At 35.8% G+C, this 19,196-nt stretch overlaps 1 protein-coding gene across 1 annotated transcript in view; it reads right to left on the bottom strand.

Moving 5' to 3' along the window:
* Positions 1-19,196, bottom strand: part of SYCP1 (synaptonemal complex protein 1) — a 168,643-nt gene that overhangs the window by 69,217 nt on the left and 80,230 nt on the right. The window contains exons 16-20 of the mRNA XM_059919118.1: positions 7,511-7,615; positions 6,600-6,703; positions 4,761-4,878; positions 3,976-4,046; positions 1,157-1,238 (exon numbers count right to left, since the gene is read on the bottom strand). Of these exons, the coding sequence (XP_059775101.1) occupies positions 1,157-1,238; positions 3,976-4,046; positions 4,761-4,878; positions 6,600-6,703; positions 7,511-7,615 (480 nt within the window). The remainder of the gene's footprint in view (positions 1-1,156; positions 1,239-3,975; positions 4,047-4,760; positions 4,879-6,599; positions 6,704-7,510; positions 7,616-19,196) is intronic.

The raw sequence follows: 19,196 nt of genomic DNA, 5'->3' as shown, positions 1-19,196 counted from the left end.
CAATGTGTGTGTGTGTGTGTGTGTGTGTGTGTGTGTGTGTGTGTGTTTGTAACTTGGAAGACTCTTCTTCTCCCTGATATACTTGTGCCCACACCTCTGCCTTCCACTAATTCCTATTAATCAGAGGTTTCAAAATGAATGTTGCTTCTTCCAGGAAGCTTGTCCTGACTCAAGTTTAGATAGATGCCCTTTCCATGGGCTCCAACAGCAATTACATAGAAGACCTATGTTTTGGTCTGGCCAGCATCCTTTCCTGCAAAGACTCTTTCAGTGTAAATTTCACAGTAATCCTGCTTAGTTCATAAAGCTTGATGGAGACTGATATGTCTCCAAGGATGGCAATGCAGCTCAGGCTTAGACAGATTACTCTATCCCCTAATTGCAATGAATGGCTCAGGTATAAGTGAGTTAAACTAGGCCAGAGTCCTCTCTAAGATTTTTTTCAGAGCTTTCAAGACTATTTTTATAGCCTTCCAACTTATTCCAGTGCCTTTCACCTCTCCCTATTCCATTCTTAAAAATTAAAAATGTTACTTGTCTAATAAAAAAACTTAATTAGATCACTATTGTCCACCAAAACAAATTAAAACCAAACTTAGCACCCAGAACAGTGCCTGGCACATCGTAGGTAGTCAATAATATTTGTGGAATGAATGAAAAAACACAGTCAAGGCTTTCACAATCTAGGTTGATCAGCACAATCTATTTTGGCACCCTTTTCTCCCTCTATGTACATTATATACTATAATCACATCACATACTTTATACTATTCCACTTTTGTGATAATCTTCCCTAAAAGCCTTCTTCCTATCCCAACTCTTTGAAATCATTTCCACCAATGCACAACACAAATTTACTAATCAATTTATCAGTATATTTCATATTAATAAAGCATGAGCCTTTTATTTAGCCTAAAATATAAATCAACATTTATAAATGCTCACTATTTAAAGAAATTTAGAATCATGCCACTATTTCTTCTAGATATAAACCACATAAGCAAAATAACCCAACGTGGCCCATATTTTTAAGGTCAATAGCCTACAACAGCCCTTGGCCCACTAATTATTTATACAATAGTATACTTTTTTTTGACATGTATTGCTTTTATGATTTAAAATTTTGTGATAGAACCTTTTATTAAATACAACATACATTTTCTTCACTCTTGTCCAATTTACATTTAACTTCATCTCCTTTCTGTTTTAGTTCTTCTTTCACAGATTCCAGTTCATTCCTTAAAGAAATGGAAGAGTGACATTGTAATAAAATCTATATTTTCATTTTATTCCCTTTCTGGAATTTCTAAAATGGTTGACTATTTAATTTTTTGTTGGTTTATATTTTCATTTTGTTTGATAATTTTTCATGCATTAATGTCAATAAGCACACTTCTACATTTAAATTAATTTATACATTTATTGTGAAATTACTTAGATCTTTATAGACATTTTTCCATAAAAAAAGAAACTCCTAGATAGGAAAACTTATTTCTTATTTAAGTCAAGATTTCACTTTACTGTTTTCTTAGTCATAAATTAGTCATCATTCTAAGACATAGTCATAATGTTGTACAGATAAATTAGGGACATACATACCAGTGATTTTAAAGAAGAACTACATGACTGAGATATTTGCATATACTTGTATCCTTATATACGTACAGAGTATCTCTGGAAACATACACAAAAAACCATGATACCTCTGGGGAGGGAAACTGGGTATTGGGAAGACAAAAGCCAAGCAAAACAGTTTTCTTTCCCCATGTCCCTTTGTCCTTTTGATTTTTACACCACATGCATGTATTATCCTTTCAAATTTTTTTCAATTTAAAATCTGTCTGTTGCATATGAAAACAATGGTATTTTGTCTCAGAAGGATATTTAAAGCTATTTCTAATTGTAGACTCTCTTGTTACTACAACTGATATATTACTGGGTCTAATGTAAATGCATGGAATAGTATTCAATCACGTGGAATAACTTGGCCTTGTAAAAACTGAATCTAGGGTGTTTACTCTTCAACTGAGTTTAAAATTTTTAATTGGCATATTCTTACTTTTCCTAAATATATTTTTATTTACAGTTCTGTAAGTCCATAGAGTAGGTAGATGTACAAAAAGATATTTTCCAAACAACTTGAATTCTCTTAAATTAAAAGCAGCCTTTCCCTAAAAAATATCTTCACTTTTTATCCCCAAAATGTACAGCGGCTTAATCACAGATTTAATCTATAAATAACAGTTACTTCTGAAGAAGAAAAGTAAGCATAAAGGATATAAGTAATCTTTAGAAGCATAGTAAAAGATGACTTTCCAAATATGGAAAATAGTAACAGTTAAGTGCCAGGCACTGTGCTCAGCACTTTATTCACATTTCCTCATGTAATCCCCAGACAGTCCTATGAGGGAGATATATTAGGTCTAAGGAAATATCAAATAATTTACAATAGCTAAGTTTTAATGACCACATTCTTTAATCAAACAAATCAAAACTTAATACATCAGAATGTAAGTACAAACAAGAGCCCCCAAATATTTACAAATCGTCTAAATTACTAATGGATTAAAAGGAAACTTAAAATACAAAAACAGATTATTTAGAAAATATAAACATGAAAACACTGCATATCAAAAACCAGGTCACAGATCTACAGTAGTGTTAGAAAGTAAATTGATACCTTGAAATGTTTTTCATTATTTGAAAAAGAGAAAGATAAACCAAATATCAATATATTGATTTTTAAATATATCAATTTTTAAAGTAACTAAAGAAAATATTAATATTTGATTGCAGGCAGGAAAAAGATTTGTAAGTATAAAAGCAATGGGAATGTTTGGTCATTGCAATCATTGTTGCTTTTGTTGTGGTCATCCATGTACAATGCTTGGTGTCAGTCTATTTATCTCTTGTAAAAATAAATACAGTGTGTGTGTGTGTGTGTGTGTGAAAAAAAAAGCAATGGGAAAAAATTTCAAAAGGAAAGAATTAGATTTAATACAAAATTTTTTTTAAAAACTTCTGTATAACAAAAAAATTACCCAAAGTGAAAGGAAAACAACAGGTTAGGGAAAATATGTGCTTTAAATAAAATAAGATAAAGGATTAATATGTTTTTTAAAGCTTAAATAAATGAGTAAGAAAATAATCAAGATATCAAAATATTAGTGGGCAACAGGTATAAGCAATTTACAGAGAAGAAACTCTAGCAAACACACACGAAAAATTCCAAAGCTTACCAAAAACATGAAAATTATAAGTCATAAGAACTATGAGTTGTTTCTACCTGTTATATTATCAAGTAAGTTAATGATAATACCCAAAAGTAATTAAAACATTTGGAACCAGCGTTTTCATAAAATATTGGTTGTATTGCATGGTTTACAACCGATAAAACCTATTAGAAACCACTGGTCTATAAAAAGTAATTGAAATAATTATTCCTATGACTCAAAAAATTCACACTGGAAATTTATCCTATAAGAAAAAAATCTGTATGTCCCAAAATGTTTACTGCAGTATTCTTTATGATAGTGAAAAACTGGAAAATGTAAATATCCAAATTAAAATATTGTTATATCCACTTGACTGACTGGCATACAAACATTAAAATAGATGATTGTGAAAACAACTAGAAACACAGATAATGCTTAAAGTAATATTAAATTTTTAAAATATCTCTTCTAAATTTTCTGGCATAGGACTAGTATACTTTCTTAAATAAATATTAAATGTTAGAAAGTTTATGATACTTTAAAATTAATTTCTACATCTAATATCACTATTTCAAACTAAGTATAAAATAGACATTATTACAATTTTATTTTTAAGCAGGATTCCAAAGCAATGATTTAAGTCTAATTTTTTATTTTATACTATATTCAACATAAGATTAATCTAAATTAACTACAACAAGTTAATAGAAAAGAAATACTATTTTGGGCCAGTCAAAAAAGGCCAATGCACTAGTCTTGCCTTAATTGTGTTTCTGTCTCTTCCAGATTTTCTATTTGTTTCAACATCCTTTCTTCTTGCTTTTTGCTGTTCTAAAGAAATAATCAGTGTGGTTTATATTAATTATTTTGTTTCAACAAAAATAAAATTGAAATTAATATTCAAGACCTTTATCTGTCTTAAAATTTATTTAGTTATATATAAAGCAAGAGAATGGGTTATTTAACTTATACAGTTACACACTAGTTTTCCAGCCTTACTCTATTTCCCTAATAATCTCTATATAGTAGCTAAAAAAACAAGTCTTACTTGCTGTTTCCCAGTGATTCTTTGAGACTTGTGTCCTTTGTTCATATTGCTATGGCTTCAAGGAATGCTTTTCCACTCATTGCTACCGACTGAACTGATAATTATTCATTTTTTTAAGGCAAAAATCAATGCTGTATTCTCTCTGAAGCCTTCTCTTTCTCTTTCCCCAAGGCAGAAGTGATCCTGTGAACTCTGATAACACTTTGTCCCCCAAACAATACATATGATATACTGTTTTAAGTTATTTGAGCATTTATTTTTTTATTGAGTCGTAAACTAAAGAGGAATGATACTTTATTCATCATTGTATGCATATTATTACTACCTCAATATGCATATTTTTCTTCTAAAACAAAGTATTTAGAAGAAAAAGATAATCAGATAATCTAAAATAATCAGACTTTTAAAGCTGGAAGAAACTTTAGAGGTAATCTATTCTAACCCCTTAACTTTACAGTAAGAAAACTAAGTCACTGGGACTTTCTTTTTCTACTCACATTAATATCTTCTTGCTGTTTCTTGAGTTCTAGGGCCATATCCCTTGTTTCTTGTGCTAGTTCTTTGTTTTCCAGTGAAAGCCTTTTGCAGCTTGCAGTTAGTTCAGCATTCTTAAGCCTGTTTTTTAAAAAACATGTCATACCAAAATATTTACATTTAAAATTATATGATGTGGAATTTTATCCAAAATAATCTTAGGGGAAAGAAAGGAAGGGCTGGGGTTACAAATGAAAGAGGATTGGCCATTAGTTAAAAATTTTTGAAGCTGGGTGATAGCTTTATGCTGGTTCATTACAATATTCCCTCTTAACGTTGTATATATTTGAAAATTTTCTATAGTAAGTTTTTCAAGATGTTACATATTTCCTTGCATAGTCTCCATACCACTTCCCTGTTTATCTTTCCACAAATTTTGAAAAGTATTTATTTTTTTCATATAATATTTTCTTTCTAGTAGACTGTCTCTTAGAAACTGTTTCAAATTTCTCGTGATTTAATAGTACATGAGACATTAACTATTTTTAACTAAAATATTTTTATTAAAATAAATAAAACTTTGTGCACATGCACAACACTTAAACTGCTCTTACAAGGTCTCAAATATTCTACATTGGAAGAGAGATTACTGCTGTTACTGGTTGCAGCCAGGATCAATTTTAAATGAGGGAAGGGGAGTGTGTGGCTCTATGGAATAATTTCAGAATCACCTATTATCTCCTACTTACTGATACTGGAAACTCATCAAAGAGTTTTAATTAAAAAATGAAAAGTTGAAAAAGCAAATATACCAAGGATAACACAAATTTATATTAATCAGCTCATTCATTAAAGGAATTTTGGTTAATAGATGAATTTTACCCAGAGCCCCTACAAAAGTACTGTTGAAAAGGTACCAGAAAGCTGAGAATCGGAGTTGAAAGAGAAGTGACAAGATGCTGAGTAAATTACTTATTTCTCATTTTAATCTAGAGTTGAGAAGCAACCAGAAAGCAAAAATCATGCTCACCACTAGATTGCCTACTTCAGTTTAGTTCTCCCTGAGTAACAACACAACAATCATTTCCTCCCACTTTCTCTAGAAATTAAATTTACTAAGTAGGTGAAACAACTAAATATTATGTTTGGACAATGTGAGAAATGAATTTATATTTTGTCATTTCATCAATACAAACTTATGTAGTAATTTAGTAAAACAATCAAAATAACTAGTTACAACTACAAATGATTGTTTTTATGAGGAACTAAATAATCTCCAAGAAAAGAACATATCGCTCTTCTCATGCAGTTCTCAAGTTTGTGATATATACTCTTCTTATGTCAATAATATATACTTCCTTTAACAATGAAACTGACACATTATTTTGATCTTTAATCAGAAATAAAACACAACTTTAAGCCTATTCAAAAAAGTATTACACATAATTTACTAATTTAGTATTACCTACTTTGGAAAGTAGTTAATACTTTACAGTATTACAGAAAGCTTAGGAATTGAACACATAAGCTACTTTATAGATAGAAAACATACTTTTCGGGCTTCCCTGGTGGCACAGTGGTTGAGAGTCTGCCTGCCAATGCAGGGGACACGGGTTCGAGCCCTGGTCTGGGAAGATCCCACATGCCGTGGAGCAACTAGGCCCGTGAGCCACAATTACTGAGCCTGCGAGTCTGGAGCCTGTGCTCCGCAACAAGAGAGGCCACGATAGTGAGAGGCCCACGCACCGTGATGAAGAGTGGCCACCACTTGCCGCAACTAGAGAAAGCCCTCACACAGAAACGAAGACCCAACACAGCCATAAATAAATAAATTAATTAAAAAAAAAAAAAAGAAAACATACTTCTCATTTTCAAGCTCAGTTTTCAGCTCTTTAACCTGTTCTGAATAATGCTGTTCACTTGTTGCAATGGCAGTTAACTGTATTTCCAAATCATGTACTTTTTTCTGGAAAATAAACATGTATTATCACAGCAAATGTTTTTACAATTTTCTCACTTAAAAAGTACGGTCACTCTATGTAAGCAAGTTATATCTTTGGCAAAAATATATCAAATTTTTAAAATTTAAATTGATTTAATGCCATAGTCATTATAATTTTAAAACAATGAGCAATGACAAATGCAATACTGTAAGTAAATTCCATCTTGATATTCTGAAGCTCAACCAGTAAAATTATATTTACATATTACAAAATACTATTGTCAATTTTATACTACCAAGTAATTAATTTCAATTAAAATGTCACATTATTAAGAAGAAATGCATTAGTTAATGAAATCAGGCTGTACTTGAAAAACTAAGCTGTTCTTACTATATTAGAAAGACAATTACAATGTAATACTGTAATAGACTGAAAACATACCTTTCAAAAATAAAAGACATTCTAAAATTATAACATGAGCACTATAAAAACTACTGTAAGCTAAGAACTTAATAAAGGCTAAAATTTAAATGTATCAATTAAGAAATACTCAAGACATCAAGAAATGTAATTGTTATAAGCCATGGCATTATGTATACTATTGGTATCTAAAATGTTGACCTTTCACTTCCTCATTATAATATGCAGGTTCTTTAAATGTGCTTTAAATCAATTGTCAGCATACTAAATGTAGCAGGAACACATCTTCCAGAGGAATTTTGTGAAGCAATCTTGCACAAATCTAACAGCCACACCATAATCTACAATGTAAATCCGTATCCTACTAACAAAACACTTGAAAGAAAAAAATGTATCCTTTTTAAACAAACCTCTCTGGTTTTGAGAAGCCCAGTTAGTTCTTGTTCTGCTCCTTTTAATTCTTCAGCAATCTTCTCAAATTGTTTCTTCTCATCTAAAAGCTTTTGGTTTTCTGCCTATTTAAGGACATAAACAAATCATGACAATCAAAGCACACACACATTCAAAATAAACTGCTCAAATAGAGTTGTGAAGAGAATTATGAATTTCTCTTTGGCTAAAATTTTTTAAAAAGAGAAAACAAGTCATTAAGTAAATTCCCAAACTAAATATGATAACTGAGGATTTAATGGGCAGAGCCCTGGAATTTTTTATTTAAAAAAAAAGTCATACAGGTCACTGAATTCAAACCTCACCTTATGCATAAATCACTTTAATTTATTAGCACTTATTACTTAACTCACTATTCTATCAACCCAGTTTGTACTTACATTTTACTAAAAGGCTCTTCCTGTAACTTTCATGCAACGGTCATTGTTCTGTGTTCCTTAATCACAAAGAAGTCTAATTCCTCTTTTCACATTATAGCTGAGAAATATTTGAAGAGTTATCATCACTCCTAAACCTTTCTCTTAACTATTCTAAAATTTCTAATTTTTTTTATTATATATTCCTATGGAATGGTTTTATATTGCCTCATTCCTTCAGGATGGGCTCACTTTGTCAACGTACCATTCTAAATGAGGTGTCAAGAATTTAATTCAATGTTCTAGACAACCATGGGTCAGCAAACTACAGCTCACAGATCAAATCCAGCCACTGCCTGTTTTTAATAATTCTTTACCATAATATAGCCAACCTAGTTGTTTATATATTATCCATGCCTGTCTTGCCCTGTAACAGCAAAGTTGAATAGCTGCAGCAGAGACCATATGGCCCACAAAGCCTAAAAACTTACTATTGGCCTTTCACATAAAAATTTTGTCAACCTCTGCTCTAGACAAGTCCTATACAACAAAACTTTCTGCAACAATAGGAACATTTTCCACCCTGTCCAATATGGTAGCTATTAGTCCTTCAAATGTGGGCTACTGGAGCTGAGAAACTGACTTTTTAATTTGATTTATTTTAATTAATTTAAATATAACACATTTGGCCAGTGGGTACCATACTGGTTAGCATAGCTCTAGCTACTGAGCAAAACAAACTATAATCTAACCATTAACTCTTTAGTTATGGGTGCTTAATTTCTATTACTTCCTCCTGTTATCCAACAGAGCATAAGTTTATGAATTCAATTTTTATTTTGTTTACTCAAGCATGAGATTATAATAATTTTATTAAAGGCTTGCCCATAAGAGGCCAAAGATTAAAAACTATAAAATCTATGAATTGCACTTATAGAGTTTGAATTTTATCTATAAGCAATGTAGAGCTATTGAAAGTTTTGATACAGCAATATAACATGATCATATTTGTGATTTAAAAAAGATAACTATAGAAATAGTACATAGGAAGACCCAATTATAATCAGGCTACCTATATAGATACGTACAAATATCTACAAATATAAAGACTCAAAGATATGCCACATAAACAATAAACATAAGAAAACTAATGGCTATAATAATATCAGTTAAAACAGACTTCAAAATGAGAGAGTATTATCAGAGATAAAGATAGGCATTTAATCATGACCAAAGAGTCAATTCAGCTGGAAGATATAATAGTTATATATAAATGTAAAACCTTTAACCAAAATTCAAAATACACAAGGCAAACATTGACAGAATTAGAGAGAAACAGACAATTACAAAATCAAAGTAAGAGATTTTAATACCCATCTTTCAGTAAACAATAGAACTGGACAAAAATCAATCAAAACCAAAAGATTTTTCACAATACCATCAATCAACTGTACCTAATTGACATTTATAGAATGTTCCACCTAACAATAGCAGAGAAAATATTCTTTTCAAGTGCACATGGAGCATTCACTCAGATATACCATATCATGATTTCTAAAACAAACCATAACAAATTTAAGTAATAAAGTATATTCTTTGACCATAATGGAATTAAGCTAGAAATGAATAACAGAAATATAACAGCAAAATCTCCAAATACACAGAAATTAAATAACAGACTTATAAATAACCCCAGGGTCAAAGAATAAATCTCAAGAGAAATCAGAAAATAAATGAAAATGAAAATACAACATATCAAAATTTGTGGGCTACAGCTAAAGAGGTGATTAGAGGAAATTTATAACATTAAACATTTACATTAGAAAAGTCTCAAAAAGCAATCTAAGTTTCCACCTTAAAAACCTAGAAAAAGAGCAAATACACACAAAGCAAACAGAAGGAAGGACATAAAGAGAAGAAATCAGTGAGACTGAAAATCAAAAACCAACAGAGAAAGTCAATGAAATAGAAAGCTGGTTATTTGAAAAGATTGATAAAGTAATAAAACTCTATCAAGACTGACAAAGAAAAAAGAGAGAAAACATAAATCACCAATATTAGGAATGAAAATAAGGGTAGCACTACAGACTCCAAAGACATTCAAAAGATAATTGCAGGGAGTGCTACAAACAACTCTATGCACAGACAGTCGACAAAGTTAATGAAATGGGTTAATTCCTTAAAAACCACAAACTACCAAAATCACCCAAGATAAAGCAAGTAACTTGAATAATTCTATAGCAAAAATAAATAAAATTCATAGTTAAAAATCTTGCCAAAAAGCAGTCTCTAGGTCCACATGATTTCTCTGGAGAATTCTACCAAACATTTATAAAAGAAATAATACTAATTCTATATAATCTCTTCCAGAAAATGGAAATGAAAGAAATGATTCCCAACTCATTTTATGAGCCCAGCGTTAGCCTGGTTCCAAAACCAGTGAAAGACAATCCAAGAAAACTATAGGTCAATAACTCTCATGAACACAAAAACAAAAATCCTCAACAAAATATTAACAAAACAAATTCAACATTACAGAAAAAGAATAATATGGGCATATCTCAGAGATATTGCAGGTTCATTCCAGAATACTGCAATAAAGCAAATATCACAATAAAGCAAGGCACAGGAACTTTCTGTGCACATAAAATTTATGTTTACACTATTCTTAGTTTATTAAGTGTTCAATAGCATTATGTCTAAAAACAACAATGTACATACTTCAATTTAAAAATACTTCGGGACTTCCCTAGTGGAGCAGTGGTTAAGAATCCACCTGCCAAAGCAGGGGACATGGGTTCGAGCCCTGGTCCGGGAAGATCCCACATGCCACGGAGAAACTAAGCCCGTATGCCACAACTACTGGGTCTGCGCTCTAGAGCTCACAAGCCACAACTACTGAGCCCACGTGCCACAACTACAGAAACCCGCACACCTAGAGCCCATGCTCTGCAACAAGAGAAGCCACCTCAATGAGAAGCCCGTGCACCACAACAAAGAGTAGCCCCCACTCACTGCAACTAGAGAAAGCCCGTGCACAATGAAGATGCAATGCAACCAAAAATAAATAAATAAATAAAGATTTTTAAAAATACTTCATTGCTAAATAAACCCACACACCTATGGTCAATTAACCTTCGACTAAGGAGGCAAGAATATACAATGGGAAAAGTCTCTTCAGCAAGTGGTGTTGGGAAAGTTGGACAGCTGCATGTAAATCAGTGAAGTTAGAATATACCCTCTCACCATACTCAAAAATAAACTCAAAATGTCTTAAAGACTTAAACATAAGACATGACACCACAAAACTCCTATAAGAGATCATAGGCAAAACATTCTCTGACATAAATCATACAAACTTTTTCTTAGGTCAGTCTCCCAAGGTAATAGAAATGAAAACAAAAATATATAAGTGGAACCTAATCAAACTTACAAGCTTTTGCACAGCAAAGGAAACCATAAACAAAACAAAAAGACAACCTACAGAAATGGAAAAAATAATTGCAAACGATGTGACCAACGAGAGCTTAATTTCCAAAATATACAAACAGCTCATACAACAACAATAAAGAAACAAACAACCCAATCGAAAAATGGGCAGAAGACTTAAAGAGACATTTCTCCAAAGAAGATATACAGATGGCCAATAGACACATGAAAAGATGCTCAACATCGCTAATTATTAGAGAAATGCAAATCAAAGCTATAATGAGGTACCACCTCATGCCAGTCAGAATGGCATCATTAAAAAGTCTACAGGGCTTCCCTGGTGGTGCAGTGGTTGAGAATCCGCCTGCCAATGCAGGAGACACGGGTCTGGGAAGATCCCACATGCCGCAGAGCAACTAGGCCCGTGAGCCACAACTACTGAGGCTGCGTGTCTGGAGCCTGTGCTCCGCAACAAGAGAGGCCGCAACAGTGAGAGGCCCGTGCACCGCGATGAAGAGTGGCCCCCACTCACCGAAACTAGAGAAAGCCCTCGCACAGAAACGAAGACCCAACACAGCCAAAAATAAATTAATTAATTAATTAATTTTTTAAAAAGTCTACAGATAACAAATGCTGGAGAGAGTGTGGAGAAAAGGGAACCCTCCTACACTGTTGGTGGGAATGTAAGTTGGTGCAGCCACTGTGGAAAACAGTATGGAGGTTTTCTCAGAAAACTAAAAATAGAATTACCATAGGATCCAGCAATCCCACTCCTGCACATCTATCCAGACAAAACTATAATTCAAAAAGATACATGTACCCCTATGTTAACAGCAGCACTATTCACAATAGCCAAGACATGGAAACAACCTAAACGTCCATCGACAGATAGATGGATAAAGAAGATGTGGTACATATATACAATGGAATACTACTCAGGCATAAAACAGAACAAAATAATGCCATTTGCAGCAACATGGATGAACCTAGAGATTACCATACGAAGTAAAGTAAGTCAGAAAGAGAAAAACAAATACCATATGATATCACTTATATGTGGAATCTAAAATACGACACCAATGAACCTACCTAAGAAACAAAAACAGAGTCATGGATATAGAGAATAGACTGGTGGTTGCCAGGGGTAGGTGGGTGGGAGAGGGAAAAAAAATACTTCATTGCTAAAAAAATGCTAACCATCATTACATTATTTGTAATCTTTTTGCACTAGTAACAAAGATCACTGATCACAGATCACTGTAACAAATATAATAATAATGAAAAAGTTTGAAATACCATGAGAATTACCAAAAAGTGACACCAAGACACAGAGTGAGCAAATGCTGTTGGAAAAATAGCGCCAATATACTTGCTTGAGGCAGCGTTGCCACAAACCTTCAATTTACAGAAAATGCAATTATCTGCTGTGAAGTACAATAAGACAAAGTATGCCTATACACCACACCAAGTGAGATTTTTCCCAGGAATACAAGGCTGGTTCAATGTTTGGAAATTAATCAATGTAAAACACCATATTAATAGTCTAAAGAAGAAAAACCACATGATCATATCAAATGACATGTAAAAATAATTTGACAAAATTCAACACAGATTCATAGTAAAAATTCTCAACAAACTAGGAATACATGGGAAAGTCTACAAAAAACCTATAATTAACATCATAGTTAATAGTTAAACATTAAATGGTTTTCCCTTAAGATCAAGACATCAAAGATGTACACAATCATCACTCTTATTCAATATCACACTGGAAGTATAGAAGAATTAAAAAATACACAAAATAATTCATCTTTCATAAATAAATAAATATTTGTGGAAAAGGTTGGGGGTGTGGCCAAGATGGCACAGTAGGAAGACCTTGTGCTCACCTCCTCCTATCAGCACACCAAAGTTAAACTATTTACACAGAAACTGTTGATGAGAAAGACCAGAAGACTAGAGAAAAGATCTTCTACAACTAAAGAAATAAAAAAGGAACCACAATGAGATGGGTAGGAGGGGCAGATATATGGTATAGTCAAGACCCACACCCCCAGGGTGGGCAACCCACAAATGGGAGAATAATTGAAATTGCAGAGATTCTCCCCAAAGAGCACGGGGTCCAAGCCCCACACTGGGCTCCCAGGCTAGGGGCCCTGCACCAGAAGATGAGTCCCCAAAACATTTGCCTTTGAAGGCCAGTGGGATTTACTTTCAGGAGAACCAAAGGGCTATGGGAAATAGAGATTCCACTTTAAAGGGTGCACACAAAATCTCACATGCTCTGGGACCCAGGGAAAGAAACAGTAATTTGAAAGAAGCCTGCGTCAGACCCACATGCTGACACCAGAGAGCCTCCTAGAGAGGCATGAGGCAAGTGGAGCCCACCCTGGGAACACAGACACTGGCAGTAGCCAATTTTGGGAGCTCATTCTACTACGAGGACACTTGTGCTGGCAAGCAACATTCTGGAATCCTCCCTCTAGCTTATTAGTGCCAGGACCTAGTCCACGTCAACAGTCTGAAGACTCTAATACTGGGAACCTCAAGCCAAGCAACTAGCCAGATACAGCCCCACCCACCAACAGGCCAACTTCCTTAAGAGCCCCAAAGCCCACAGCCACCCCAAGACATGGCCCTATCCACGAGAAGGCAGAGGACTCGGCCCCACACATCAGTGCACCAGCACTAGCCCAGGAACCACCAGGGCCCTGCAATCAGAGATCTCAGGAACCAGCTCTACCCACCAGTGAGCCAGCACAAACATGAGGACCCAGCCTCACCCACCAGTTGGTGAGCACAAACCCCAGGATCCCTTGGGCTCCCACCCTGCCCACCAGTGGGCGAACACCAGGCACAGGACCACTGCAGCCACACAGCCTGCCTTGTCAAAAACCAGTCCACCTACCAGCAGGCTGGCACCAGTCTCAGGACCCCCTGGGCCCTGACCCTGCCCACCTGCAGGCCAATACCAGTTCTGAGATGCCTTGGACCCCCTCAGCCAGCCATCCAAGGATCCAGCCCCACCAACCTTCAGGCTGACACCAGCTCTGGGATACCCCGGACCCCAGAGCCAGTAGTGTCAGGAACCAGCCATGCCCACCAGCAGGCCGACACTAGATGCAAGACCTCAGCAATACAACTACTCATCCCAGAACCCAGCTCTTCCCACCAGTAGGTCAGCACTAGCCCTAGGATCTCCTGAGGCTCCACAGCCAGCCACCTTGTGACCCAGCCCCACCCATCAGTGAGCAGCAGCCTCCACACAAGGCAGGGCCTGGCAACCAACTGGACCGGGGCCACCCACACCTGTAAGACCACCCAAAGTAGGCAGCCCACCACAATAGAAGGAAAAACATGGCCCACATAGGGGGCACCCCTAAAGCATATAGTTCTGATGACCAGAGGAGAATATGTGGCTGGGACACACAGGATGTCTCCTATAAAAGGCCACATCTCCAAGGTCAGGAAATATAACCAACCTTCTAAATACATAGAAATAAAAACAGCAAATTAGGCAAAATGAGGCAACAGAGGAATATGTTCTAAATGTAGGAACAACAAAGTGAAGTGGAGATAAGAATCTACCCAAAAGAGTTCAGGGTAATGACTGAAAAATGCTTGAAGGACGTGGGAGAAAATTGGATGAACAGGGGGAGAAGTTAGAAGTTTTTAACAAAAAGTTAGAAAATATAAAGAAGACCCAAACAGAGATGAAGAATACAATAACTGAAATTTTAAAAATACACTAGAAGAAATCAACAGTAGATTAGATGATACAGAGGAATGGATCAGTGAGCTGGAAGACAGAGTAGTGGAAATTACTGAAGATGAACAGAAAAAAGAATAAGAAGAAATGAGGACAGTTAAGAGACTTCCATGACAACATCAAGAGTATTAACATCTGCATTATAGAGGTCCCAGAAGGAGAACAGAGAGAGAAAAGGCCAGAGGACATATTTGAAGACATAACAGCAGAAAACTTCCCTAACCTGGGAAAGGAAACAGACATCAAGGTTCAGAAAGAACAGAGAGTCCCAAACAGGGCCACACCAAGACACACTGTAACTTAAATAGCAAAAATTAAAGATAAAGAGAGAATATTAAAAGCAGCAATGGAAAAGAAGTTATGCACATGAGAACTCCCAAAAGGCTATCAGCTGACTTTTCTGCAGAAACTCCACAGCTCAGAAGGGAGTGGCATGATATATTTAAACTGGTGAAAGGGAAAAACTTAACAATCAAGAATACTCTACCTGGCAAGACTTTCACTCAGATTTGATAAAGAGATCAAAAGTTTTACAGAAAAGAAAAGCTAAAAGAGTTCAGCACCACCAAACCAGCCCATGTACAAAGCTAGTAGAAAGGTTAAAAGACAAAAGTAATAAAATCAACTTTATCTGCCATAAGTAGATAAGGGATACACAGAACAAAAAGATGAAAAGTATGATGTCAAAAATAGTAATCATGGGGAAAGGGGAGTAAAAATGTAGGGTTGTTAAAACACATTTGAACTTAAGACATTAAAAACTTAATCAGATAGATAGATAGATAGATAGATAGACTGCTATATATAAACCTCATAGTAACCACAAGCCAAAAATCTATTATAGATACATACACACAAAATAGAAAAAAACTCAAACATAACACTAAAGATAGCCATCAAATCATAAGAGAGCAAAAAAGAACTACAAAAACAACTCAAGGAAGGGACCAAGATGGTGGAGTAGGAGGATATGGAACTTACCTCTCCCCACAAATACATTAAAAATATATCTATACATGGAACAATTCTCATGGAAAACTGGAAACTGACAGAGGAACTCCTATACAACCAAGGATGCAAGAAAGATTCCCATGTAATCAGGTAGGACAGGAAGAAAAGCATCAAGTTGGGACCTGTGCCCCTGGGAGGGGACTAAGAAGAAAAGGGAAATTGCATGGGGGGACACTCGCTGTGGAGAGTAAGTGGGTTGAGCCACAGACTGGGCATCCCAGTCCTGAGGTATTACATAGAGGAGACAAGTCCCTTTGGCTATTTGGAGAACTGCTGGGACAGAGAGAAAGGCTGGAGGTGCCTAGACTCTACTTGTGAGGAGTGAGTGGGTGCTAGCTTGCCACCAGGCAGGGCAGGGAGAGGTCTGCCCTAGAGGCTGGCACCTTGAGCACTCCCCAGTCCAAGCTGAGTGAACACCTTGGCCCCACTCACTCCACGCAACATCTTGGCACTGGATCTAGGAAAGCCAAGTCCTGGGAGAAGACTCGATCTAGGAATGCAGAGGCGGCCCAGGAGCCTGGGGTGTGGTCCCGGTAGGGTGGCTGCAGCCATTGTTGGTGCTTACTCAAACAGCGCCACAGAAGTAGCCCAGGCTTCTGATGGCAGCACAGCCACTTCAATTCCTGCAACCATAACGCCACGATCTCCAGTGTCAATCAAGTTAATGCTCTGGCCCTGCCCACTCCATGTCATAACCTTGCACTAGATCTGGGACAGTGACAACAGAGGGAAAGACGTGACCTTGGGCTGAGGGAGTGGAGCCACAGACACATATGCAGGTAGCGGACTGGACCTCTGTTAGCCCACGAGCCTCACTTTCTATACAGCATTCCCCTCCTTTGGAGCAAAGGCTCCAGCACAAGGAGAAGGAAAAAATACACACTTAAGGGAACACAGCCAGCTCTATCCCAACCCTCAGGGCATCCACTCCTGCAACTTAGGAACTGAAAGGGTGGGGATTGCCACTGAGCAGAGAAGAAGTCACACCTCACACCCTGTGCAGGCTTTAGCTCCTCAAACACCAGCCACATCCCCTATCAAGGTGATAGTGGCCGGCACACCCTGGGGAAAGATGTGACTGGTCTCCACACAAAATCCAGCCCTCACACCAAAAACACTGGGCACACGCAGTCTACACAGGGATGCTCCCACATAAAAACACCCCTTCAAGACCACAATAGATAACTGTTTCACCTAAATTCATAGAGACAGAAAAAGTTAAGTAAAATGAAAAGGCAGGGGAACAACTCATAATTGAAAGAGCAAGAGAAATCCCCTGAAAAATACTGAAACAGAGATAATCAGTACAACACACAAGTTCAAAACGTTGGTAATGAAACACTAAATTAAGAAAGAGAATAGATCTAAACATTTTAACAAGGAACTAGAAATTATACAGAAGACCTAATCAAAAATAGACATTTCAATTTCTGATAAAAAGCACTCTAGAGGTAATGACTCACACACTAAATGACACAAAAGAATTCATAAGTGATCTGGAAGATAGAAAAATGTAAATCACCCAATCAGAACGGCAGACAAAGACAAATGAAAATTAATGATGAAAGCAACATACAAGGTCTATGGGATAATATAAAACATGTCAATTTCCATATTATAGGGGTCCCAGAAGGGAGAAGAGAGAGAGAAAAAGGTCAAAAATGTACTTGATGAAATTACAGCTGAAAACTTCCCTAACCTAAAGAAGGAAACAGATATTCAGGTACAGGAAGCACAGACAGTCCCAAACAAGATAAACCCAAACAGGCACACACCAAGATATATCATAATTAAAACAGCAAAAGTTAAAGAGAGAATTCTAAAGGCAGCAAGAGAAAAAGAGAGTCACGTATAAAGGAACCCCCATAAGGCTATCAGCCGATTTTTCTACACTAACATTGCAGACCAAAAGTGACTGGCATGATATATTCAAAGTCTTGAAAAGGAAAAACCTGCAAACTAGGATACTCTACCCAGCAAGACTATCACTGAATAGTCTTGAATATCATTATCTATTGAATCGTCATTGTATATCGTTATCTCTTCAATAGAAGAGATAAAGAATTTCACAGACAAGCAAAACTAGAAGAATTCAGCAATACTAAACCTATCCTAGAAGAAATGTTGAAGGGACTTCTCTAACTGAAAAAGAAGTAAGAATCTACAGGAAAGGGAAAATCCCAACAGGAAAGGCAGATAAATAACAAGGATTGAAGATCACTTAAATGAGCTAGTACACATAATAAAAAACAAACAAAAATTGTAAAAGCAACTATAACTACAATAAACAGTAAAGGGATAAGCATGAAAATGTAAAATAGGACATCAAAATCACAAAATTTGGGGGAGGGGAGTAAAAAAAATGTAGATCTTTTAGAATGTGCTTGAACTTAAATAACTATCAGTTTAAAGCAAGTAGATATGATTACGGTCAACATAGATGAACCCCATGGTAACCACAAATCGAAAACCTACAATAGATACACAAAAAAAAAAAAAAGAGAGAAACTTAAGAATATTACAAAAGAAAATCATCAAACCACAATGGGAAAAACAAAAAGAAGAAATAAAAAAAGAAGACCTACAGGGCTTCCCTGGTGGCACAGTGGTTGACAGTCTGCCTGCTAATGCAGGGGACACGGGTTCAAGCCCTGGTCTGGGAGGATCCCACATGCTGCGGAGTGACTAGGCCCGTGAGCCACAGCTACTGAGCCTGCGTGTCTGGAGCCTGTGCTCCGCAACAAGAGAGGTCATGATAGTGAGAGGCCTGCGCACTGCAATGAGGAGTGGCCCCCGCTTGCCGCAGCCAGAGAAAGCCCTAGCACAGAAACGAAGACCCAACATAGCAATCAATCAATCAATCAATCAATAATAAAATAAATCTTTAAAAAAAAAAAAGAACTACAAAAACAACTGGAAAACAAGGAAAAAAATAACAATAAGTACATGCATATAAATAATTACGCTCAATTTTTTTTTAAAGTACACAATTCAATGGTTTTTAGTATATTCACAGACTTGTGCAACCAACACCAGAACCAATTTTAGAACATTTTCATCAACACAAGAGATAATCCCATC

The sequence above is a fragment of the Balaenoptera ricei genome, chromosome 1 (assembly GCF_028023285.1).
Source record: "Balaenoptera ricei isolate mBalRic1 chromosome 1, mBalRic1.hap2, whole genome shotgun sequence".
Lineage (NCBI taxonomy): Eukaryota > Metazoa > Chordata > Mammalia > Artiodactyla > Balaenopteridae > Balaenoptera > Balaenoptera ricei.
The sequence above is the reverse complement of the archived record's forward strand: the minus strand, read 5'-3'. Positions and strand labels throughout refer to the sequence as shown.